Below are 26,233 nucleotides of genomic sequence, written 5' to 3'. Positions count from 1 at the left end.
AAGCTTTTGATAAAGTAAATAAAAAGGTAATTTTAAATAATAACAATCTATAAGTCTGTTGTATAAGCTGTATCGTATATATGATTAATTTGTCGTTTAGGTTCTGCAGTTTCCTCAGCTCAATCATTAGATTAGTGGGCTCTTCATTTTTTTTTTGTCCCGGAACCCTTAGTTCAGTTCTGAGTAAATTATTTAATGTTATAAAATACTGAAAATAGTTACAAAATAATGTCATGATTGCTCACATTTTAGTTGGTAGTCTACAACAATTTTGCAAGAAGAGTAATTTTTTGGGGGGGTCATAACCTATTGATTAAAAACTAATTTACAAGATGAAATCCTACACAACGCAGCTCCCTACAAATAAACCCTCATATCACATTAGCAGATATCCTAATTGTATTCAAAATGTTTTATTCATTGGATTTAATTCACACAATGAAAATATGCTTGTATAATCTCAGATCTGCCGGGTAATGTCAGCATTATCCACAGTCCCAAAGGCGATCGGTGAATTATTCTCCACCTTCCGAACTGCACCCAGAAATAAGACACAAAGACGCGGGACAACTATGAACACATCTGCTGTTTTATTGGAGCCTTGCAGGGCAGTAATACTGAAAAAAGGGAAACAATGTAACCAGGATGTCTGAAACGCACATTTTTTTTAAGAGTACAATAAATCCTCTTTTTTTTCCATTATTGTGGCATGACTGATAAACAAAACAAAACAAAAAAAAAAACATGAAAATATACAACTTATATTACACTATGTGTTATGAACAAAATATAAATCTATTACTCTATGTTATATTTACATAATTATTTCTTATTAAATTTCAAGTGAGATGGTAAGTTGCACATACTTTGCTTTAAGCTCCAGGCATTTGATTGTCAATTTTCTTTCTACACCCAAAATCATTTATTCAGCAAACAGTTGGGTAAATCTACGCAGCCAGCAACCAAAACGCTAATACAAAAGTACAATAGTAAAACATTTTTCCTAACAACATAAATACAAAATTATATATATATATATATATATATATATATATATATATATATATATATATATATATATATATACCACATATGCTGCATCCAAGAGAAAGCTTGCACCCATGAAAGATAACCAAACATAAACAGTAATTACTGTAAAATGAAATGATATTTGGATGTACAGATAATATAGAAACGCAGACGGAGGGTGTTTCCGTTGAAAGTGAAATATTTGTCGCAATTGAGGGACTTAGCATTGCTGCCTGTCGATCAATTCTGTACCGTTTTCATGATTTATTTTATAGCTTGGGTGCCGCATCACTTTTACTTACAATACAAAACAATATTCAGCGTGTCATGTCAGTTCATACGTAATCGTACAGGAGGCAGAGAACAGAGGATCCCAAAACACAGACACATTGCAAAGCAAAAAGACACAGAGAAGTACTCAGTAAACTTTGTTTTCAAAACAAGAAAAAGAAAAATAATGATATATAAGTAAAACAGAAAGCTACATTTATTTGTTTTAACATAAAAGTATCAAATTTTTAACATTCTGGCATTTGTGAGAATGATATTAAAGTCTGTTACATATTGTTGGATTTTTTGTTGCAATTCTTCAAGAACACAAAGTAACTTTCCCCCACTTTTTCTCTTTGTAACTCGTTAATGTAAAGGGAGATAAAAAGAGTTAACTCTTACTTTTGTGTATCCAAAGGCAGAATTTGTTTTACTCCACTTTGGGGGATGAGAGGATGTGTAACTTGAAATCCTGACTCTTTTTTTCTAACTGTACCCTAAGAAATATTTAGATAATAAACATTGATTGTGGTTTATTAAGTTAGGGATTGTCACCAAGGCACGTGGGATGCAGTTAGATCTAAATATTCTGCGTGCGGGGAGCCAAGGTTTGATTGTTCAATACCTGACAATATTTATTGTTGATTTTCAAACTCTGCTATTCGTGGATTGCAAATTAATAGTATGGGTTGTGCTTAGGACCCTTTATGACCTAGGAGGATATTGCATAAAAGAGGATGAATGGAATTTAGAATTTTCCTTTGCGATCCACGTTCTGTAAAGTTATTCCGCCATTTATTTCACCACATTTTATGCTAACGAGTATAACGTGACATCCACAAAAGAACATTTAATGCTGTAATTTTTGCATGTAATGTTTCGAATTCAATCACTCTTAAATAAAATTAATTAAGAGAATGACTATAAAAAAAAATACTTTTTTTTTTTAGAACACATGGAAAAATATTTAAGGAATACAATTAGGGCTAAAAAAGGGTAATTTTCACATTCTAAATTAAAATTTTCTTATATTTTATAGAATATGGTGTAAGACTGTATATGACATTGGTAAGGACACTTTCAGGTTCCTCTGCTTCTACAGAATATCCCCCCATAGACACCAGGACCTGAGATGCACAATCACCTCTTGCCAACTCTCGGGTCAATGTTGATTTTTCAAGAGAACAGAGGTGAGTGGAAACTCAAACCTCGGGGTGTTTAGGTGCCAGTGTCTCTGGCAAAGATTCTTAATAAAATTAACTTTTGGCACGAAGTTGTAAAATGAAGCCAAGATCAACAGGGACTGCAACGGACAGCCAAGAATTGATCTGTAGCCCTATAGAAGAAACTGTTGGGGCATGTTTGGTTTGGCTGCGGCGGAGGCCGGCCCGGTGACAACTACCTGGAGCTTAAATAAAGTATTTTTGTAGCCCAAAGTCACAGATTCAAACAGAGCACATTTAACATGACGGCTATTAAAACACCCAGCAAATGAGAAACAGGCTCAAAAGGCGGACCGAATTGGTTCAGAAAAATTGGGATCATTTTCTTTTTAAACACAGTAAAAAAAAAAATCCCACAATGGTTTTCTGTCCCGAGTGCATAAAAATATGTTAATGACAGACTCTGCAATTAATTACATAAAACCTGGCGGGAGGGGATAAATTGTAAGAAAAATTCATCGTACATCAAAAATCCAACATCACCTGGGCTCAAAATGGGGGCATTGATTATATTTTTTCAGGGGGTTAAGAAAGCTATAAAATTGAAACATCTTATTTAATATATATATTTATATATCTAAACAGCTTTGTTTTCTTCCTCTGCACTGTCAAATTATAACAGAATAAAATAACTAAAAAATAACAATGAATAAAATAAATTACAGATAACTTACTAATCTGGGAACAGCCAACCAGCATTATTATTATTATTATTAAAATAATCATTACATTACTAACAAGAAAAGGCAGTTCAACTGAAAAAATACAGTCTTCAAAGTACAAACAAACAGGAAATATATAAAACTGACATGCATGATATGATGAGTTTCTCCGAGGGTGACCCCAGGGCGAGACATTTTCATTGGGAAATAGAATCCCCATCTTGAGTGAACAGTGAAAATATAAATTGTAATAAGGGATGACTTCATCTCACATCCAACATGACCAGAGGAAGCTTCTCTACTATAGGAGTAAAGAATTTGCAAACATATATATAAATATATATATATATATATATATATATATATATACCCTTACAACAGCAGGCAAACAACTCAAATGAAGCTAATTTATGAATTTTTGCCCCTAATATAAATGGACTATTCTGAAAGCTGTAAATTTGTTCCCAAAGTATGGAGACGTGATGGACTTTTGGGATGGGAAGGGGGGTTTCAGCACACGGAGGTGTTGCAGAGGTTGGCTAAATATATTATATGGTCCTACATATATTTGAATATTTAAACAGCTCTTGTTTGTTGCTGGAAGTTGCGTCTTTAGAATGGCTGTAATCCCGTAGAATACAAAAAGCTTCAGTAATTCACTTTGATACAAGGAATCCAGAATATGTCATCTGACATATACACGGGGCCATTTACTTGTTAACTAATTTTCCATTTTGGCAAGATTTGCAGTGTTTAAGCAGACATGAAATGAATTGTTTTTATATCTACGAAGCGTCAAAGATCTTTTCATTCCACTGACACAGCGGAGATCTCGAACGCTGCGCCGTCTGGGGTCCGGGCAAAAACATCCCCTGAAAACTAAAAACTCTGGAGATCTTTGTGGCCAAATCAGAAATATATATATATTTATTATTTTAAGAGCTAACACTATTTATATAAAAAAAAGTTTTTAAAGTTTAAAAATTTACAATTTCTTTCCCAAAATCTAATTTTTATTTTTTTTCAGTTCTCTAGATATATTCGAAGTGCAAATATTCATTAAAGGCTTCTTAAAGTCTGGTGACAAATTAGATGTGGGATTTCATCCCATGTTAAGCATGGTACAAACTTATCATTAGTACCATAACACGCTCACACGCACACAAAATACACCTCATAAAAAAAAAATTTTTTCCTAGTTTCTTATGTCTCTCGCCATCACCTGAGAACTGTGACTACAGTTTCGGTTTAAAATAAAATAAAAATAGAAAATAAAATAAAAAAAAGACAACTTTTACTGGTCAACTTTCAGTTCTTTAAGAGATTGTCTAAGACATAACACTGCCCTAACTTAAGACGGACCAGAAAGAAATAAAGACTAATTCAGCACGTCAGTACAAATTTGGCACTTGCTAAAAGATGTAGTGTAATATGCAACAGATGAAGATGTACGTCCAATGTACAGATGCAAAAAAAAAAAAAAGGTTGGGTGTCCACGCACGGTAGTCTCTTGGATCCGCCCTCAACGCCAAAAATAAAAAAATAAAAGGGGGGAGGAGCCAGCCAGGAGCAATTTTTTTTTTTTTTATGTCAGGTGCGTTACCAAAAATTTCTTATTCCTCTTTAAACTTTAGCACAAAACGACAAAACACATTCACAAGCCACTTATTGGCACTGTGTACCTGAGTGAGAATTTCTAGAACATTGTCGAACAAACAGCCATAAAGTTTTTTAAGTTCTTTTTTTTTTTTTAATATATGTAAAAAAAAAAAAAAAATTCGAAGGGTAAGACGTCAGTGCGGAGCAGCTGCATTACTGGCATTTAGTTTACCCAATAGCTTATCCCATTCTTTTGGTGGAAATTCAGTTGTTATCTGCGTTTCGTTTCCAACTCAATTGATACAGGTTGAACGTTTCTCAGTCGATATCCCAGTTAGTATCAAAGAACAGTTAGAGTAACAGTCAGTGTATTTGAAAGCTCATGTGCGCGCCAGGGATAAAGGGTGAAACGCGTCGGGCTCTATGAAGTCCGTAAAAGTTCACGCTTCCCACCCGTATCAGTTGGCTTGTTCCGCACTGTGATTTTCACTGTCACTGCCATAATCCACGTCTGGGTCATCTTCCTCGTCGTACTCGTCGTACATTTCACTGTGGACGTCGTCGTTCTGAATCTCCTCCTTGATGTGGGGCTCTTCTACTTTCATGCCGTAAGTGCTTTGGATGACCTGCAGGCCTGGCTCTGGGCTGCTGGAAACGCTGGAATGCTCAGAGGTCAGGTGAGGCGACGGCATTCCCGCCATGGCTATGGCTCCTGGGTACACAACTCCCGTCGTGGCGATAGGGATCTGTGCTTGTTGCCTGCGTTGTGCCGAGACAGAAGAGAACGACTGTCAGTAAATAAATAATATACTGCACGATAAATAAATTTACAAGTCTGTTGCTCTAAAACGCCCTGACATTACTACAGCAGACCACTAACGGTGCTCTGTAACATTACTACGCTCTACTCCCCCGAAAGCCTCCAATACGTCACCACGCGTTTCGAAACATTACAATAATGTCTGTTCTTTAAAAAAAAATGGAGCTCCATGATAATTTATCAATTTCAATTTCTAACTCACTAAGTTTTTTTCAATAATGCTTATATGGTAAGCTAACAGGCTTAGTTGCTTTACATCAGATTGGGGTATTTTAAACGATAATCTGATATATCTAGGGAAATCGTAAAAAAAAGCCTTGAGATAATCCAGTGCTTCATGTCATATTGATTAGAGACAAAACGATAAAACTCCCTATGACAAAGTACACGGCATATTAGCACGGACAGGGGGTCTTGATCGTCTACTCTATACATTTCTATCTGAACCCCTCTGTATGTCATAAAAACTCTGTAGTAAAAGTTTTCCGTGATTCTTGTAGGAAGCAAGACGGTGGGGTCCAATATTTACGAACACGTCACCGTCTACAATCACGTTTATTATGCTCGCCCTGATTCCTTAGCTGGCATCTACCTGACTGATTCCCCCGGGTCAGAGCACTGGGCCTACGTAATTACGCCCCTAGATGACACACGGATAGATGGAATATTCTACTAGCGTGGGAGGGGGCTGGGAACTGCACAGATGTTAATGCGGCCTCCTACCCTACGTTGAAATACTGTCTCATCTCTTGCCGTCTGCTGCGCATGATTGCTTTGTATTCACCAATCCGCAGCTTTTTGCCGTCGACTAAGCAGGTTCGTTTCGGCCGCGGCTTGTACTTGTAATCGGGGTACTTCTCCAGGTGCTGCTTGCTAAGCCGCGCCTGCTCCTCGTAGTAAGGCTGCTTCTCTAGGTTCGTCATGGCTTTCCAGCGGGAGCCTGCGCAGAAGACAAACACAGCTCTGAGTCACCCTCAGCGATGGATGGATTTGTGGCATAATTATACATGTATAACAATATATTAAAGGAGGAGAATAACAGTAACGCTGATATGTGTATTTATTAACCAATCCTAAAACACGGCGCATATTCCTGATCCATTCTGACGTCTTTCGCCCCAATGTGACCAGAACAATTCTCTCTATTAAACACTTTAGCTGAGAAGAACATTTTTATATTTTAATCTACCCGGGTGCTCTACAAACCCCCCCACCCTGGCTAATAGTAAATAGCAAATGACGCTACAGCGAGGTGTGCGCCGGCACAGCGCAGTGGGATGTATAGTTGTTACTGCATAAAATGACAACGTTGTCTGCTGTAATTAAGAAGCAATCATATATTTACAATTTATGTGCTGTATAGAATGACGGATACATTGTGGCTATATGTGTTTGAATCAAATCATTTCCCTTCCAATTCACATTTATCTGTTCTGTATGTAACACGCGGTATCTCACATCAGCTTCCAGACATTATATAATTGCACTTAACAGACTTCAAACATCCGTCCTGCGGAATCTGAGAGGTTTTGTTTCTGACAATATAAAGGAATCTTTCTGTATTATCTCCACACACAGAATGATGTATTTCACCCCTGACATTAGTCTTGTAACAGTTACTTTCCTTTATTCGGGGGAACGTGGCAGCTAAACAGATCAAAGTCTGGTCTGGGGGTAAACGTCTGTCATGTTTCTTACGCGTTCTGCAATGAATTTGCACGTTGTATGAGGACTACTGTACTGGTAATGAAGTAAAGATGTCCGCTCGCTCTCCTGACGGAGGGCCAGGCACTGAGAGGCAGCTCCGTATGGTACCAATTTCAGGGGAACGGCTGATTAAGACCAGATCTCGGAGTGTTATGAAATGTCAGCAGCGCTCTCAGGAGAACCCCGGAGACGGCACAAATGTCAGCTAAGCTCAAGTGTCTGTTATAAACAGAACGTGACTGCACCGTGTCAGACGTGTACATAATGACATGTTACACGCGTGATAGAGATAGAATTACAGACATGGGAAATTTCTCTACCTAATATCTTGCTGATGTTTGAGTTATGCATATCCGGGAAAGCCTGAAGGATCTTCCTACGTTCATCCTTTGCCCAGACCATGAAGGCGTTCATTGGCCGTTTAATATGCGGCTCGCTGCTTCCACGGCCGCGGGATTCCCGGTATATCCTGGACTCCGACACCCCGGCACTTCCTATGGAAAAAGCAAAGAGAACGGAGTCTGGATGAAGCTTAATGTATGTGAGGAATATGGAATAAAATACAGCAAGAACAAGAGACCTTATCTTGTATATCATCCGGGCGCAGAGGGCGGGTCTATGTGCGCTGAGTGTGAGACAGACAGAGGGACAGACTGTGAGAAAGAGACTGAGAGTGAGAGTGATTGTGTGGGTGAGAGTGAGTGTGATTGTGTGGGTGAGAGTGAGTGTGAGAGTGATTGTGTGGGTGAGAGTGAGTGTGATTGTGTGGGTGAGAGTGAGTGTGATTGTGTGGGTGAGAGTGAGTGTGAGAGTGATTGTGTGGGTGAGAGTGAGTGTGATTGTGTGGGTGAGAGTGAGTGTGATTGTGTGGGTGAGAGTGAGAGTGAGTGTGATTGTGTGGGTGAGAGTGAGAGTGAGTGTGATTGTGTGGGTGAGAGTGAGTGTGATTGTGTGGGTGAGAGTGAGAGTGAGTGTGATTGTGTGGGTGAGAGTGAGTGTGATTGTGTGGGTGAGTGTGAGTGTGATTGTGTGGGTGAGAGTGAGTGTGATTGTGTGGGTGAGAGTGAGAGTGATTGTGTGGGTGAGTGTGAGTGTGATTGTGTGGGTGAGAGTGAGTGTGATTGTGTGGGTGAGTGTGAGTGTGATTGTGTGGGTGAGTGTGAGTGTGATTGTGTGGGTGAGAGTGAGTGTGATTGTGTGGGTGAGAGTGATTGTGAGAGTGAGTGTGTGGATGCGAGTGAGAGTGATTGTGTGGGTGAGAGTGAGTGTGATTGTGTGGGTGAGAGTGAGTGTGATTGTGAGAGTGAGTGTGTGGGTGAGAGTGATTGTGTGGGTGAGAGTGAGTGTGATTGTGTGGGTGAGAGTGAGTGTGATGGTGTGGGTGAGAGTGAGTGTGATTGTGTGGGTGAGAGTGAGTGTGATGGTGTGGGTGAGAGTGAGTGTGATTGTGTGAGTGAGTGTGTGGGTGAGAGTGATTGTGTGGGTGAGAGTGAGTGTGATGGTGTGGGTGAGAGTGAGTGTGATTGTGTGAGTGAGAGTGAGTGTGATTGTGTGGGTGAGAGTGAGTGTGATTGTGTGGGTGAGAGTGAGTGTGATTGTGTGGGTGAGAGTGAGTGTGATTGCGAGAGTGAGTGTGTGGGTGCGAGTGAGAGTAATTGTGTGGGTGAGAGTGAGTGTGTGGGTGAGAGTGATTGTGAGAGTGAGTGTGTGGGTGAGAGTGAGTGTGATTGTGTGGGTGATAGTGAGTGTGATTGTGAGAGTGAGTGTGAGTGTGTGAGTGAGAGTGATTGTGTGGGTGAGAGTGAGTGTGTGGGTGAGAGTGAGTGTGAGTGTGTGGGTGAGAGTGATTGTGTGGGTGAGAGTGAGTGTGATTGTGTGGGTGAGAGCGAGGGTGAGAGTGAGTGTGAGTGTGTGGGTGAGAGTGAGTGTGTGGGTGAGAGTAAGAGTGAGTGTGTGGGTGAGATTGTGAGAGAGACAATGGCTGCCCCACATTACACATTACAATGTAACACAGCGACGCTGCAGCAGGAATCGCTCCGTCCTTACCGTCAGAATCTCCGCTCAAGTTAAAATCCATCATGGTGTGACCGAACTTCCCGTCATCGCTCTGCTTCACCGCCAGCTGCTGCGACAGACAATCTAACGATGCTTTTTCCTGCAAGAAAGACCCGAAATGCAGAACATGAAGGAGAATACCCCCATTATTCCCACACACATATACAAACTAGTGCATTACTCCAATATCCAACAAGCAAAGAATAATAAAACACAAATATTAATATCCTCATATTAATATATCACATTCCACATGATATATATAGTGTGTTGTGCTGAATTGTCCTGTACACTACACCTCGGGGGGCTTCTGTCCCCCCACGCAGGGATGGAAGTGATCAAAACGTCTCTGTGAGCACTAGGAGGACGGATGACGATATCTGTACCTTCTACAGACAAAAGTCAGGAGAACAGTGAAATAAAACATATTGTAAACGCTGGCGGCCTGCGCGGCTTTTATAGGCCTCTATCATGGCAGTAAGAGCTCCACAGAAGACGGACCACCAGAGAGGATGAAAGGACATTCTGATGTTTTAATGATTAATTAGTTATCTCTTTATTACGCTGGAATGAATAAATGAAGAGTGCGTTAATCCCCCTCCCCGCCATATCTGGAATCTTCCGCAGATAGAGGACAATAACCCTCCCACGGCCCCGACAAACATCATTAAAACGCTAACGCGGGCGGGTGGGGGCTCCTGGGGGGGCGCAGAGAGAGGGCAACAGAGTGCGCGTCGCTCATACACTCTGCTTTTCCATAATAGGGATCAGTGCACGAATTCACTGAGATGTGGCGACTAATTACTGACACACGGCAACTAATTACTGACTCGTCTATTATTGGACCAAGGTTTTCATGGCGACAAAACAATAGTAAATCTACATGTGCTAGAATATTATATAACAGAGGGGACGGAAGAAAAGAGGGGCATCCAAAGTTAGGTCTTTTTCTCTAAGGGGTTATTAAACCCAAACATCTCTTATTTAACAGAAACTATATATATACATGTGCATATATATATATATATATATATATATATATATATAGGATTTATTATGTGATAAATGGACCAATGGATAGATTTCCTACTATTTCTAAAAAGGAAGATAGGGTGAGTGGGGAGGTGTTGTCCACAGCAACCAATCACATTCTAGCTATCATTCTCTACAATGTACTGTATAAGTGATAGCTAGAATCTGATTGGCTGCTGTGGGCGACGCCTCCGCTTCTCCTTTTAAAGGAATTTTTTGTAAATTTGCCGCCAAACTTGAACAGACCAAACAGTTTACCGGTCACTACCACGTTTGGCCACTAGAGGCAGTGTTCCATTGGTGCCTATAAGCTCACAACCGAATAAAACGGAGATCTATGTTCCTATATTTAAAAGTATTTGTTAAAAAAATAAACATAAGTAAAGACTATAAAAGTGGTGACAGATACAATTAAATTTTTCTTAACAAAATCCTGTGTGATTGAGAAATATATAATAAAGTATAATATGTATATAAAGGAAAATAGGTCATAATAATAATATTAATAATAATAATAATAGTAATAATAATAATAATAATAATAATAATAATAACAGCTTCAAATTAGTGGATTTAAAACAGAGCCCTTTAATATTTATCACAGGTTGACAGATTCCAGTCTAATGGAAATTCTTTATAAAAGACTAAATTATGTGAGAACACTGAATCTCTGGCTTCCAGGTGACTGCGCAGTAGAGGTTATTACTCAGCCGCCGCTGCCTATATCTTTACATTTCTGTCATTAGAAAAATAAAATTAAATCATTTGCAAACCCTCTGTGCTCACACATAATCAGTCTCTGCCATGCGTGGGATCTCATTAGCTGGAAGTTATGGCACAGTGACAAGCAAAGGAAAGCGTCTGCGGCGCGGTGTGTTGTACTGACCATCTGTGGAAATACGGCTCGTTGCCATAGAAGACGCACAGCTGTAATTTATACACAAACCGCGCAAAGGGCGATAAAAGAAAAAAAAAAAAAACAACCTTAAACTCAAACTAAACTAAAATATTTAATATTTAATAATCACCGACTGCTGGGAGGGTTTCTGAGCCGAGAGAGAGAATCCGGAGCAGATCGCGCAGACTGGGCCGTCTTGTGATAAAACTAGGAATCGTTGTTTATTACACGGACTGCTCCAGCGATGTCACAAGAGGGGAATATTACATAAGAAATGCAGAGTTCTGCTCTAAACTACATTTCAGAATGTAACATTTGCGTCAACATAAGATTGCACAAAATATTCCAATTCTGCAGCTTCCAGGCTTATTAAAGTTGGGTACACACTACAGGTATTTCATCCACGATAATCGACCCTTTGGTAAGATATCACATTTGTGTGTACGCTCCCACAATTATGTTTAATTGTACCAAAACACATCCCATCTGTTGATTTGGTTTTATAAACTTCCTGAAAATCCCAATCAGCGATGGAACGATGTCGGGCACATGTGGCAGTGTGTAGTACACTCACCACCAGCAGTGTAGGCAGATATCTGTAGAGTGCAGAGTCAGGGTCTGTTCAGCAGATGGTTATGAGAGATGAAGATCACAGATCTGAAGGTAAGTTGTGTAGGTGTGTACACATGAATCTGCATGATCATTGAGCTTTGCAATCACTGGTGAAATCGTTACAGATATTGCATCTGATGTAATTTTCTGTAGTGTGTACCCAGCTTATATCTATAAATATGAAAAGTTATGTTTTTCCTTCTAGAAGTCTGAAAGAAGATTCTCTACTCATAATATGACTGTTGCCTTCACAGATAATATTATTAATAGATGTGATGAACCTAATAACATACATTCTCTGTCACCGTGCAATATTACCTAAATGAATTTAACGATGTCCATCCGGCCCAGGACATATACTGTAAATACTGTATTTCCTCCGTCACTTCACTGGGTGCAGAAGGAAAATGATTTTATATGTAAACAGCCTCCATAGAGCATCTCTGCTGACCGTGACTCCTAATCTCATTTATCTGTAAGATTGCATCTCCAACATGTCCACAAGCTAATTTTAGTATTTGCCAAAATATTCTGGCTGGAGCAGCAACAAAGAGCCGTGTCTGAGAATTTGTCACACACAAGAAAACTCCCCAACTCACCGTTTACTGCGAGGACCCCCCCCCCCCCCCTCTTTAACAAATCACAGGGAACTATAACTAGCTGCGTGCTGGGCGGGGGATTAGCTCAGATAAGCAAACAGCGGCCGGGCAGACAATAGTGACAAGTAACCAAACACTTCTCCTGCAGATGGCCGCACTCTGGTTACTAAGTGAATAGTCACTGGAACTGGCAGGAAGTCATGTGTGGGAACAACAGCTGAGCTGCATTAAAGGAGATTAACTCGTACAGCCATGGTGGAGAGCGCCGGATTATCTTAATGCAGTTCCATTCCTGTGCAATTACTGCCCTTCTTGTGAATGACTGATCTGCGACCACGGTTAAACAGCGCGCCGCTTAGGGGCCCCCGCGCATCACGGAGATGAATTTCCATACCATCAAAATGCTTTTAATGGGCTCCCAAATCCAACCACAAGATCTGCTTTGCAAGTATGGAGAAGTCAGGATGAAGGCTTCCTGTCCAAAACCATTTGTTCGGTTGTCACTTGACAAACTCCCAGCTCGCACCAGGGGAGCGGAGGGGGTGAGATGTAAGGTTGCCTCTGCTTTGGAAGATTAAAAAAAAAAAAGGTACAGATGCTTTCTGAATGCAACCAACTGCTGTACCCACAGCTGAATTCAATGCGCTTAACAAATAACAGCAATTTAGCTACGCTTGCGAGGAATAGCTTCAGTCACTTTGCATTAGCATCTGGCTGAGTGTTAAAGCCCTTTTCTACATGGGGAGCAAAGAGAGAGGAATTTCTGCTCCGAGCGCCCTTTCAAGAATGCTTAAATATTTGAATATAAATTCCTTTGTGATCAGTTCTTCAGTTATCCTGTTTATCCCTCCCCTCCCCCCCCTGCATATGACAGAGCGATGTCACCCTCCAAGCTCCAGTAACGGCTCTATCTGAGCATGTGAGGAACAGACAGCGACGTCTCTATCATCCCAAACTCGTCCCCTCTAAGAAGTCTCTAATTAGGTCATAGGAGGCAACTAGGCCTGAGGAATCCTTCTCATAAACCTTTATTCGTTTATATAGTGTCAATCATCACAGTGTCCAGTGGAGCTTACAATCTAAATTCCCTACCGCACACACACACACTAGGGTCCATTTTGTCAGAAGCCACTTAAACACTATGTTTTTGGACTGTGGGAGGAAACTCAGGCAAACACAAGGAGAACATACAAACCCCACACAGACCATGGTCAGTTTATTTCCATGTTTGATATGGTACCTGAACGGAATCACAGTAATCACTGTCTACAACCTGGGGCCTATAAGCCTTTTACAGACAACAAGTCATTTTATCAATAAAAATGCAAATATTACTTTCTCTTTTTTTTTTTTTTTTTGCATCAAAAGCCCTTTAATTCGGGACGCTGATAGAATGTGAGTCTGTGCGTCCGGCCGGCACCGTCTAATTAAAACATATCTGCCACTAGCGGAGGCTCATCAACGTGTAATAAGTTTGAGTACTTAGTGGGATAACACAGCTTGTCAGCTCTACTACAGAACGGACACTCTGCTCCTTCTCTTACATGACATATGATAATGGTTTAAACCCCCAACGGCTGAGCTGAGAAACGTCTGTTCCTGGAGAGGATGGTATTATATCCACAAATCCCGCTCTGATCTCGCTAACGCTCCGGCTTTGCTGTGATTCCCAAGTCAACCCAGATATTTCAAAGAACTCACAGCGACGATAAAAAACATAATTCGCAGTGGCAACCGGGCAGGAGGAAGAACCTACAAGACCTGGCTGTGGGTTTCTGTAACACGATCAATAAAACGACCTGCCGAACGGAGTCATTAACCACTGACCTTTTCTGTCCTACAGTTGTTCAGGCTGAGACTGTTCATAACTGCCACCTTCCCATCCAGAACCTGCTGCTCCCGCCTCAGCTGCTCCTTCATCTGCCGCGCCTCCTGTATCGCCTTCGTCACCGCGTCATGATCATTTAAATAGCCGGTCGACGTGATGGAGGATAAGATATCTGCGGAACAGAACGCGCTTTTCAACAATTGCCAGATTTCTTGGCCTTTCAGCTCAACAATTATAACAATTACACAACAATAACTGGACTTATTACCGTATATATTTTTACTATAAACTGTATATATTTTTTAAGGTGAGTTTTAGTAAATGCAGTAAGCACACTATGAGTTATTAATCTAGATGCTGCCATATTATACTGACGTTAGATATTGCGCCCCGCTGTATAAGAACACGACTCCAGGAAACCGCAGGGCTTAATCTAAACAGGCTGAGATGAATTAGTCACCAACTTGGACAGACAGTGAGTAAAACTTTCCCTTTTGCTCTGCAATTAATGCCCACGCCATCCTGCAGGCTCCTGGCCTACCCTACACACTCATGGTGACGCAGGCCCTTGAGATTACCACGTCATATCGCGCAGAGCGGTTACAGGATTGCGTTAGTCAATCGGTCTCCCAGCGTTCGCACTCAGAGCTGTCAGGAGTTTTGCAAAGTGTCAGAAAACAAACGTGATCGGAGAGGAGGAAAACAAACAAACAGCCGGATTATATATGGTGGCTAAATGTAACTAGATTCATGGCTGCTATCTGACAGATGGGGGGGGGGGGGGCTTGCGGGACAGAAGGCAGCCACTAATCGCACATGAAATGACCGGCTTGTCTGAACATGTTCTGCGGATTCCAGAAAACTTTACAACCTAATCCATTTTTAGAACAAAAAACATCTGGCCCATAAGTCCTCTAATCTGCCAAAACATGCGATTAAATCCTATGATTTGTTGAAAAACACTAAGATTAAAGAAAGGAAATCTGAAATTGCTAACTGCCGTGTTGTGAAAGTGTTATTAATACTCTTTCTTTGTGTCAATTATGAATGTTGTACTTGTAAAGAGCCTTGTCTAATCACGTCAGATTACACATCCTCGTTGTATCACCGGACTCCTCTATCTGATCCAAAGCTGCCAAAACCTAGGAAAACATTGTCTTGATGTTTGAAACAGTTCGGTGGGGGAAACTGGTGTCAGATTAGTTCAGCTAAACCCCGCTGCAAGGTCTTTCTGCCTCCAAGTTTTACAACATACGGAGGAGGAGATTCAGAGCAGAAATGAATTAAATCTTTAAGAAGGGGAATTAATCTTCTCTCCGCAGATTTGTGAGCACAGAAACTACTGGAAGTAGGTCGAGGAGTTTGTACCTCTGGTAAAAAGTCTCATGTACAGAAGGATCGTTCGTACTAATGTCAGATCTGAGAGCTGTCAGATTACAGTCACCGGTGTGCCCAACTTCAGCACCATGGAGAGAGCCTGAAGGATCTCCTCTAGGCTCAGGGTCCCTCTGTATCCACCAGTCACTCCGTAGACAAGTGACATTGAAAAAACAAAGAAATTGATGAGTCTTAGTACTTATTGTAAAGGAAATAAGGGACGTACTGCATGCGTTAAGCTTGTGGGGTATCACAGGATGCCTTTCTCAAGACACAGGAGAGGCTTGTAAACTGGTGACCAATTCCTCCACTGGAGGTAACGGATTCAGTGAGTCACAAAATAAAACACAAAGCGATTTATTCCACGTTCTCCGCTGAGTCATCTCCAAATGAACCAGCTTGTGGGGAGAATTGGCTGAAACAATTTAAGGAGGAGTGAGGATCTGAATCAGCACAAATGCAGCCAGGTCTATGCTGGGACTGGCCTAAATGTTATAAATCCAGAGGGCATATGGGAGCGGAGAATTCACGCAGAGGGTAAAGATACAAAATACATCAAAGATTTAAAGGGCCAATTACACTAAAACTGAACATGCAGGTAAAGTACATTGCTTAGCATTGTCCTGGCATTAACAAGTACAGGACAAGGCAGAGTATTAACTCCACTCCCAAACAGAAAGCTGAAGCTCCTCCCACACCACTGCCCTTATTAACCAATCTGCTCTGTGCATTCCTGCAACGCAAGTCCAGCAAGCTGTCAGTCACTCTCTGCTTATTTTAGAGACAGAGGAGTGACAGAGAGCACAAAGGACATATTTATACACAAGTATAACCACAGTTATTTCATGAATATTATTCAGCTCGGTAATACACAACCTGTGATACATATATTAATATCATATAGTAGCCTTACTTGCTATTTAAGAAAATAAAACGTAGACTGTCTTTAGCTTGTCATGTAGAACCCACAGGAAACAGAAGTGATCAGAAAACACAAAACGATATCAACAAATATATAACAATAATATATAGCAGAGAAGGTTCCTGAGCTTCTTGTTACTGTATAAACAAGCAGAGATACAATGTAACCACCCACATATGCTGCAGAGCATGGGACGTACACTGTGTGTATTGACGGGTAACAATGAGTTTTGACAACATAACCAAACCTGTTTAGGATCTTTCATTGTATGTTTGTATATCCACTGAGTAAATGAGACATAAATGTAATCTGTTGGGCTGTCTGAGCTGTGATATAAGTATATAATTAACACCTGCTTGCACTTCCTCCAACAAAAAGTAAAACATCTTAATTGGATACATACTTTTCAAAGTTTGCTCATTTGCATACAGCATAATTAGCTTTGTAAAAAAAATAATTACCAACTAACGGTGACATATTGTATTTTGACATGATAAATCTATAAAAAGCGTTGTGAAATGAATAATGAGACGCCCCGTTTTCATACATCCTACATCTGTGATATCAGTGTGAGCAACGTAGAGGGGTCTGATTACTGAGAGACCCTCTAGGGAGAGAGTCTATTATGGGGGACACCGAGGGAGGGGGGTACTAACCAACCACAGGGGTGAGAAAGATGGACAGCTGCTGCAGGAACTCTTGGACACAGAGCTGACAATCAGTATAAATAGATCCAGGGTCAGTGCAGACACCCCTGCAGATCTCCTAATGCCGCTGGTTCTGAGAAGGAGTAGTGCATCTGTGGGATGGCTACCCAGACAAGGTGGTAGATAAACATAATAAATATACAGTTTTGTACCATGTTGGTAATTTTATTCTGGTTTTTATCGTCTAGAAGGAATATTTCCCTCATTCCTGGCAATAATGCAGCAATGTATTTGGTGTAGAAGCCGCATCGGGCCTCTAGAAGCTCAGAACGTGGATCCGTAAGAGTTCAAATAAAACAGTTTGTGACTGGTAAGGAAATAATAGCGCTTGAGACAAAACAAGAGGCAGAGACCGGACTCATTCTGCGTTCAGCGAGCGGTATTGATGCAGTATGAGATGAACACAGAGAAAATGACTATAAAGGAGATAACGCTGCTGAAGGACTGGGACTTTCCTGCTTATCTGAAGAGAACGAACCTCGGATAAAAGAGAACGAGCTCAGCGTGAGACGCAACAAGACGCTCCACGCACACATGTGGAATCCTCACGCTGCAGTCAGTGCGCTCAGCGCTATCCCACCCCCCTCAGCGCAGCGCGCTCGGTGTCACTCACCTATAGAATTGACTCTGACGGGGGGGCTGGCGAGTGATGAGGAGACGGAGGGCTTGTGGGAGCTGTTGCTGCTGATCCTTGCCGTTAGGACGTGGGGCGAGTTGGGCGACGTGGGCGATTTGCTGTCTGACGTCTTGGGCCTGGCTGAAAGGTTCAATGGCTGAGCGACATCATCCTGTGGAAGAGAAAACAAAAAAAAAAAGTGATTATTCCATACGGTGGAACCAGCATCCGGGAATATGACACCGCTGCTATAACGGTGACCGGATTCTAGCTAAATTCTTCCTATCGGGTGTTGGGTCCGGGCACTCGGGGATTGGTACAGAGACATACTGTGCATAGAGGACCCTGGTCAATTTAGCAACTGGGGGGTCCGAATAGAGACACCCCCATCAAAGTGACTGTATGGAGAGGGGAAGGTTAAATAAATAACTTGGGAATGTAGAAAACCACTTTGCAGCCAAAGTATCAGGAAACTGATCTACAACAGAGAAGGAATAAGATAGGACGGAGAGAAGCAAAACAACCAAAACTTCAATTGACGCTTCCCCCCCTTATAAATATTAAGTTGAACCCCCCCCCCCCCCCCCAGCAGCACCAGAAGGGGAATCTCTGTGTAATAAATATTTATACTATAGTCTTATTATTGCACAATACATTAAACAGAAGAAGATGGAATCAGATGGTCGGTGGAGCAGACGTTTGTCTTTATGAATAAATAAGAGCGATATGATCGGGGCTGTCAGTCCACGTTCAGCCTAATGGTCCCTTACTAAGAGGTTGGAGCAGCAGAGCCGTTAATTCACATATTGTGAACGTTTCCCATCAATTACCGACATTTATAGCGTGACAAACTCTCTCTGCTGTGTTAGGTCGTCATACCCGCGTCTCCGTGGAAAGTAGAGAGAACGCGGGACCAGCAGAAAGGACTGCTGATAACACCTACTCATATATGTAGAGATATCACATAAAAAATAAGAACCTCTAAGAGACTTGTTTAAAAGGAAGAGTCACAACGTGTATTGTGCTGGCAATGATTTGGAATATATCTGATTAAAATAACTTATACTAATACCAATGACATTCTAACGGTACCGATAGGAAGCATATTATATGACCAGCAATATGTTCCATTCATCCATGAATTATTTAACTACATGTGTCCCAAGGACTGTTCTCCAAAACTCTGTTTCTGCAAATAATTTCTCAAAAGACCTCCATTCCTGCCTTAATTACAGCATTGCTCGTTAGGAGTATAACTGAGGCTTACAATCTCTAGGATATATTTGGTTGCAGGGCCCTATGTATTAGCCAATCTCGGCCAGTCGGGAACGCCAGAGGACAGGATAGAGAGACTGTAACCTCGCCCAAGGATGATGTGACAATGTTACCCGGCCTGGGGTAATACGTCTCTAATGAAAATGCAAAGTGATATCTAGTCACAAAGACTAACATTATAACACTTGCGCGAGCTGCGAGTAGACATCATTCTCCGCACGCTAAAATGGGATAACTTGAAGGGCAAAGGAATTGAATTTCTATTGACATTAAATACTGTGACTGCAATGTCAGATGTCACAACAGTCTGTTCCGATAACCGCAGCGCTCATTTCATTCCCAGCTCATCTGTGGAGAGTCAGCGGCTGGAGATGGCGGAGGGGTCACCCCTTCCTAATTTTAAATTGTAGTCTTTCTTTACATCAACATTGGGAGCCGTGATGATGAAAAACACAGACAGAGGCCTGTAAGACGTGACCCTCATCCTGCTAAATGTACTTGAGGATCCACTGTGCAAGCTGCACTCTGCAGATATTACATTAGACTGCAAGCTCCTTTGTCGCTGTGTCTATTTATTTGGTGACTATATAGTAAACCCGGTATCAGGATACAAGATTCCAGGTTTTATAAACTGGATATTTTTTTTTAAAAGATGAGTATCCTCTATTAGCGGAAGTTCTCGTTTACTCGGGTCAATCAATTTTTAATCCTCTAAAAAAGTTTACATCTGGGCATTGTTGGTTAAGGGTCGGGACAGGCTGCTAAACCATTTACAGAGGACCCCTATTGTTCTCTCTTTCCTAAACTATTGTGTACGACCAACTAGTTCTAAATCCCACTTTCATAATATTACTTTGTAATAGCCACCAACTTCATTATAGTTTTTTTAGACAAAAGTGTGAATAAAAGGAGCATTTTATTAATGAAAAGCTGAACCCCGGCCACAATAGAGGGATCCCCGCTGGCCGTTTGTTATGACTTTCTTGATTTCTGAATGGGGTGAGCAGTTTTCTGCAGCAATAATAGTCCCCTGTTAGGAACTAAAGTTAGGGGAAGTGTACCAACGTGCCTTAATAAGGGGAATCTTCAAAGTGGGACACTTAGTAGCTGTTTTAAAATTTGGGATCCATGACTTTCCATCTTACAGTCACCCATAAGAGGGAGAAGCTTAAGAACTTACTGATGCATTAATATATGTGCCTACTATTAATATATGTGGCTTCCCACGGAATTATTGTAAAATGTCAACAGGGGTCTATTTGTGATGTAATGATCGGTACAGGGCTGGCCACATAAGATATATATATATATATATACTGTATCAATCTCTGACCATCAGAATTAATTTTACACTTGTCTGCCAAAGCTGTGCTCTTACAATGAGCTAATTACAGGGGCGCGAAGGGAGGTGCACAAGAGACTAAAAGACCTCTAGCGCTCCTCCGTCCGGCGCTGTCCGCTCGTCGCACTGCATCAAGGGATAAATAACTTTCCAAATATCTTAATTAAAGGGGGCTTTCCTGGCCAGGACCAGCTCAGGATCACAATATCTGCTGCACATTTTTTTAATTATTCATCAATAATTAGAAATCTGAAGAGAGAAATTTTTCATTATTTCCAATGTCATTAAGTAATCAATGTTTTAATTATGGCGAATGGCTCATTTAAATTAAATTAATCTATCAACCTAAATTTGCAGCAAGTAAAAAAAAAACAACAAAACCCCACAAGCACGAAACCAATGACTATAATCAGATATTTCTGACTGTTACGGACAGTGATATATGCCACATCGTAACCATATGATCAGCTGACCTGTCCCGGAGATACGTCGCTATGCAACGCTGGATAACGTTAGGATTTAAATTGTTGGATAATGTTAGAATTTTGTACACGTTTTGAGAGCCGGTAATCCCACGTAAAGTGGATCACATCGGACTAGGCCAGTAAACATCTGAATTAAGAACTAAACGGACTTGTTTGCCCCGTAACGCTGCACCACATCGCCGACGCTGTCACAGTCAGGAGTTTGAGATGTCGCAGTGACTGCGTCAACGCTGTGTACATCGGCTGCGCTCATGTGCGATTATTTGGAAAAAGAATTTGCAAATAATATACTTTTCGCACAGTCTCCATTTAAAATTATGCAACACGTCGCCTTGATGTTTGCGCTTTTAGGCTGATCACGCACATACCGCTAAGCGGGCTATGAGCGAAAATAGGAAACGCGTCCGGAAATACCCCGTAAATAGCGCTGAACACTAATAACGCAGCATCATTCTGCAGCGATGGCAGGGTGTGTTACCCGGACTAATAACGTCACGTTAAAGGTATTATAGAAAAGCCCTATTGCCGGGATTAATCTATTCCTCAACGATACTGCCTGTAACTGAGAGACGCTCTCTGAATAATACCAGGTAACAGACATCTCAATGAGGTAATCCTAAGCCAAAGGTGACATCTGTCCTACATAGACGCCTCTATTATAATGTGTCTCGGTACATTTCATTTACCGGACCACATTCCTCTACAGCATGAGGCCGGCACGTGTCCGTCACACAACCTTCCAGCCGTCAGGGGTCTGAGAGATGGATGGAGATGTTGGGGGACATTCTGTCCGGCAGTCGCTTTTACTGAAGGCAATAATCACGGCTCTCGATTCTGCTGTGCCAAAGGTTACCCACAGGCTAATTCCTGATTTATGTCCCATGTCAAATCGTGCCTCTTAGTTTTAGCCACAACATTGATAAAGACATTAAGACAGCGGATGTTTGGGAGCACATGTCCGGTGGGGACGATACGTCTGTGAACTGTCAGTTTGGGAGGATGAATACGTCCTTAATTGCTGGATGTGACTATATAAAAATCACAGGACAGTAAATATCTTAATCTAAGGGACAATCGTACGAAGCAGCAGCAGATAATCGCCTCACGGGCTCTTGTGAATTATAAAGTGCTGGATATGCAAATCCATTTTATTACCTTAATTTATATTACCCACCGGTCGGTTCCAGGTTGTGTCACTGAAGTTATTAGTAAGTGTAGCAATAGGGGGGTATAGAACCTATCACACAGACATAAAACAAATCTCGTAAGGCTGCTGCTAACACAATCTACAGATCTGAAGTGGTTCGGGTCATTTCTATAGGTACCAACCCTTAAACATCTATGCACCCCCAACCGCTGTTGGGGGTGCATAGATTTTATTTTTAGTACTAATTGTATCAGCGTAAACATTGACCTCATCCATAATCTCACAGCTCCTCTTCTTCAGAATAATCAAGAGTTTATCTCACCTCTACAAACCAAAAATATCCCCAGAATTTGTTCACTTAGTTGCCTGAAAACTGAAGCTCCTAAAATAATCCTATTTCTGCACATATTTCCTTACAGGAACTGCGTTCCCTTTATAATACTCTGTAATATATGTATGTTGAAGAGAATTGGGGATGAATGGATTCAGCAGATGAGCCTGTGGATGAGAAGCATCATGTAATGACAAGGTATTATATATTATATTATATACTATACATGCTACAGATGAAGGGATTAGTCTCCGGCCTGCGGGGGCGAGGGGGGGGGGGGGGACACGTTATCGGTCAGGTGACCCTGGCTCTGTGTGCCGCGGTGAGCATACAAAGTGCCGTGTCTGTCAGCCGCCATCGCCATTAGGACACAATCTTATTCTTTTATTACAAGTGAACTGTGCCGGATCTCTCTGCGGGGAGCCGGAGTCAAATCAATGTCTCGGATTCCCAGGCTGAGCTCGGAGGTCACAGTCAGTCTATCATTTCCCGGCATTATCTCTGCTCGCTCTGAGTCTCCTACTGGCACACAGCAGATTGGAAACAGCAGGCCTCACACGCACCGCGATGACTTCGAGCTGCTCCCTCTTTTCCCGCTGTCCCAGAATCCTCTTTTCTCTGCAATTTGCAAATGTGACTGGCTCTGCTATCCCTCTATTTACCATTAACCCCTTCCACGCCTGACAGTCGCTGACAGTATCCCGGATTCTGGATGCAGCGCCCAGTACCTCTTCTCACTCTGTATATACAGACAACTGCACAGTACAACTTCTCTTGTTCTCAGTGCAGTTGTCTCCAGCAGTGGACTGAACACCACATCTATAATATCCACAGATACATATGATTATATACAGAGCTAATGTTTGTATTAGCATGAACTGTGGAGTCCGGTGGGATCATTGTTCTGTTATCGTTCCAGAGAGACCGATGCTGTGTCTGTCATTAGTGTTACTGACAGGAGATCGGCCATGCATAGGAAAATATACCTCCCCCCACGATCAAACCCTTATCTCAAATATCCTGTCCTGGAAATAGTACACATGTATGTGACATCTATGATTATAGTTGATGATTTGAGTCGTAATGTGAGATATCGTCGTTGCATTTTTCACTTTATTAAGTAAATAATTGGGGCAAGAGGCCAATAACATTAACTGCGGACGATGCATGTGAATGAATATATTTTGCACCCTTTTCTCAGTCAGGAGTGTCCCTGTACAATATTATCATTTATAATGAGGTGCAGTAAATGGAATACCCCAGGATTGTAGCTAATTAGGAGACTCATCTATTTCCTACTGTACCCCGGCCACAGATTCTGTGTGTCCAGTTTGGGTGCTGGTGTCAGGGGCACACTACGGACCCCCCTACGTACCTTGGATTTTGGCGGTGGGCTGTTGGTGCTTTTCTCGGTGTTCATACTTGTCGGGGACATAGCAGCGAGATTCCCTTGCGGCATTCCAGGTAACTTGTTCCCCGGTGAGACCTGCATGGCAGCCAGCTGGGCCGCGTACAACTGCTGTGTATAGAGAAGAGAGAGACATCAGTTAGAGGCACGAGGCTCCCGTCACTGGCAGCACACGGAGACGGGAGCTGTCACCTTAGCGTTGGTGACTGGTATCTCACGGGAGGGATGACAGACGGGCAGTCTGTCCTGGTGACAATACCCGAGATGTCCTACTGCTGACACCGCTGCTACAGCTCCAGAATGTGCAACTAAACTGGGAGGGGGGGGGGGGGGGGTCTCTGCGCAGTTGTGAAACTACAAGTCCCAGCATGCACTACCCAAGTTTTATCCCTGAACAATATATCACAATGTACCACTTCTATTCTCTACAATGATATTGCTCTCAGTATCTGTTCCTAGGCTGAATACACAGTACCACTTCTCGCATTCTGTACGCTGGATGTAGTTCCCAGTATCTGTTCTCGTTCTATATATCGGCACAACCGCAAGATACCTTCTATATTCTTATGTGTGCTAGAAGAACGATCTACAGTAATTCTGTATGCTGGAGCAAATGCACAGTGCTACTTCTCTTGGTCTCAGCACCAGTCTCAGTATATGATCTCATTTGTAAGCAGTGGGAAACTCAACATTACAATCTGTATTGTTTCATATGCTGTCATTCTCAGTATCTGTCCTTTTTTCTGAATGCATGTCATTGCACAGTACTACTTCTCTCAGTCTGTACACAGTTCTGTAAAACATCTCTGAGAGATTGACAGAAGCCTCCAGGACCCGTCATACTGAGTGTTACAATAGTGTATATTGTTCTTTTACTTTAGGGAAAGGAATCTATCGTATCTCTCAGTAATGAGGGGTCAGAGAGTCACAACCTGATCCACCAACAGCCAATCTGCTGAGCAAGAAACGCCTTTAATCGGGAAGAAAACAGGGACTCAGATAAGATTGTGCACAAAGCAGATGGATACTGGGGAGTTAGAAGGAAAAATACAACTGTAACACATAATCACTGAGATAATCAATATTTGCTGATAAAGGCCTCACACAATCACGTATCTGTATATGTCAGGAAGATGAAAACACAAATATTACTGATATATATCCTCTAGAATAGAGGGGTCCAAACTCAGTCCTCAAGAGCTACCAACAGCTCATGTTTTCTGTCTGTAGAAACAGGTTGGATAATTACTGATCCAGCCAAATAGATAACTCACCTTGTGCATGATTAGAGGAATCCTGAAAACATGACCTGTTGGTAGCCTCTGAGGACTGAGTTTGGACACTTCTGCTCTAGAATGACTGCGCCATTATCGCCAGCGCTGCGTATTCTCAACCTGGAGGCGCTGTACAGGGGACTTATGAGCAACGCATTCAGTGACTTCACTCTTCACTTCTATTGTCGTATCCCCCCTTTGTGACCTGATTGTGAGAGTGACGGATGCTTATTAATGGCAGACAACGCTGAGTCTATCTCCGCTGCTCACAATGAAGAGAGAACGTGACATCTCTGCCCTATGGCTATCAGAAGTGGGGTTCGGGGAAAAGATCCACAAAGGAGAGACGGGGGTTTGACAAAAAGAGGGCATCTGGGCCGTAGCAGAAAACCGAAATCTTCCCTGAAAGCGAGTCTGTAAATGTGATGACTCCTCCGGTGGTCCCGCGTCTCTCCTGCGTTCCTCTCCGTCTGAGGGACACTAATACTATATGACAAGCTAGATGCTCGGCCTCTTCACCGGGCAAAACAGACTTCGCTTCCAGTGAGATGGGGCCCAGGGAGGACGAACAAGAGGTTAGTGAGAGAAATACGGGAGAGGCAGCCTCTGAAAACGTTCTGTCGGGTAATGTGATGGTTTAATATTGAAGTGACTGAGTGCGAGACGATTACATATTGTCTGTTAGTTCTGCTACAGTGAGGAGGCAAAATACATCCACTGCTGTCTACTGGGTCACGGTGAGTCGTCCGGAGATAAAGACCTCAGCAAGTCTGTGAAGCTGGGTACACACCTATGTAACGTGCAGATCACTCCATCCACGACCAATTGGTCTGATATCGCAAACGTGTGTACGCTCCCACTATCATGCATCATTGTACCAAAACACATTGTATCATTTGATTTGGTTTTATAAACTTCCTGAAAACCACGAACAGTGATAGAACGATGTCGGGCACATATGGCAGTGTGTAGTACACTCACCACCAGCAGTGTAGGCAGATATCTGTACAGTGTA

General features: G+C 41.9%; 1 protein-coding gene across 7 annotated transcripts in view; it reads right to left on the bottom strand.

Annotated features, from left to right (window-relative positions):
• Nucleotides 1-568: 568 nt before the first annotated feature.
• The window catches only part of SOX5 (SRY-box transcription factor 5), a 176,748-nt gene continuing 151,083 nt past the window's right edge, over nt 569-26,233 (bottom strand). For 6 of the 7 annotated variants that reach the window (XM_075210765.1, XM_075210769.1, XM_075210766.1 and 3 more), the window contains 7 exons: nt 23,912-24,055; nt 17,954-18,128; nt 14,334-14,506; nt 9,357-9,465; nt 7,631-7,804; nt 6,327-6,543; nt 569-5,542 (listed from right to left, as the gene is read on the bottom strand). In XM_075210765.1, coding sequence (XP_075066866.1) covers nt 5,242-5,542; nt 6,327-6,543; nt 7,631-7,804; nt 9,357-9,465; nt 14,334-14,506; nt 17,954-18,128; nt 23,912-24,055 — 1,293 coding nt within the window. In that variant the 3' untranslated portion in view covers nt 569-5,241. The remainder of the gene's footprint in view (nt 5,543-6,326; nt 6,544-7,630; nt 7,805-9,356; nt 9,466-14,333; nt 14,507-17,953; nt 18,129-23,911; nt 24,056-26,233) is intronic. The other variant, XM_075210768.1, reaches the window with a different exon arrangement.

Source organism: Mixophyes fleayi, chromosome 4 (genome assembly GCF_038048845.1).
Source record: "Mixophyes fleayi isolate aMixFle1 chromosome 4, aMixFle1.hap1, whole genome shotgun sequence".
NCBI lineage: Eukaryota > Metazoa > Chordata > Amphibia > Anura > Limnodynastidae > Mixophyes > Mixophyes fleayi.
The sequence above is the reverse complement of the archived record's forward strand: the minus strand, read 5'-3'. Positions and strand labels throughout refer to the sequence as shown.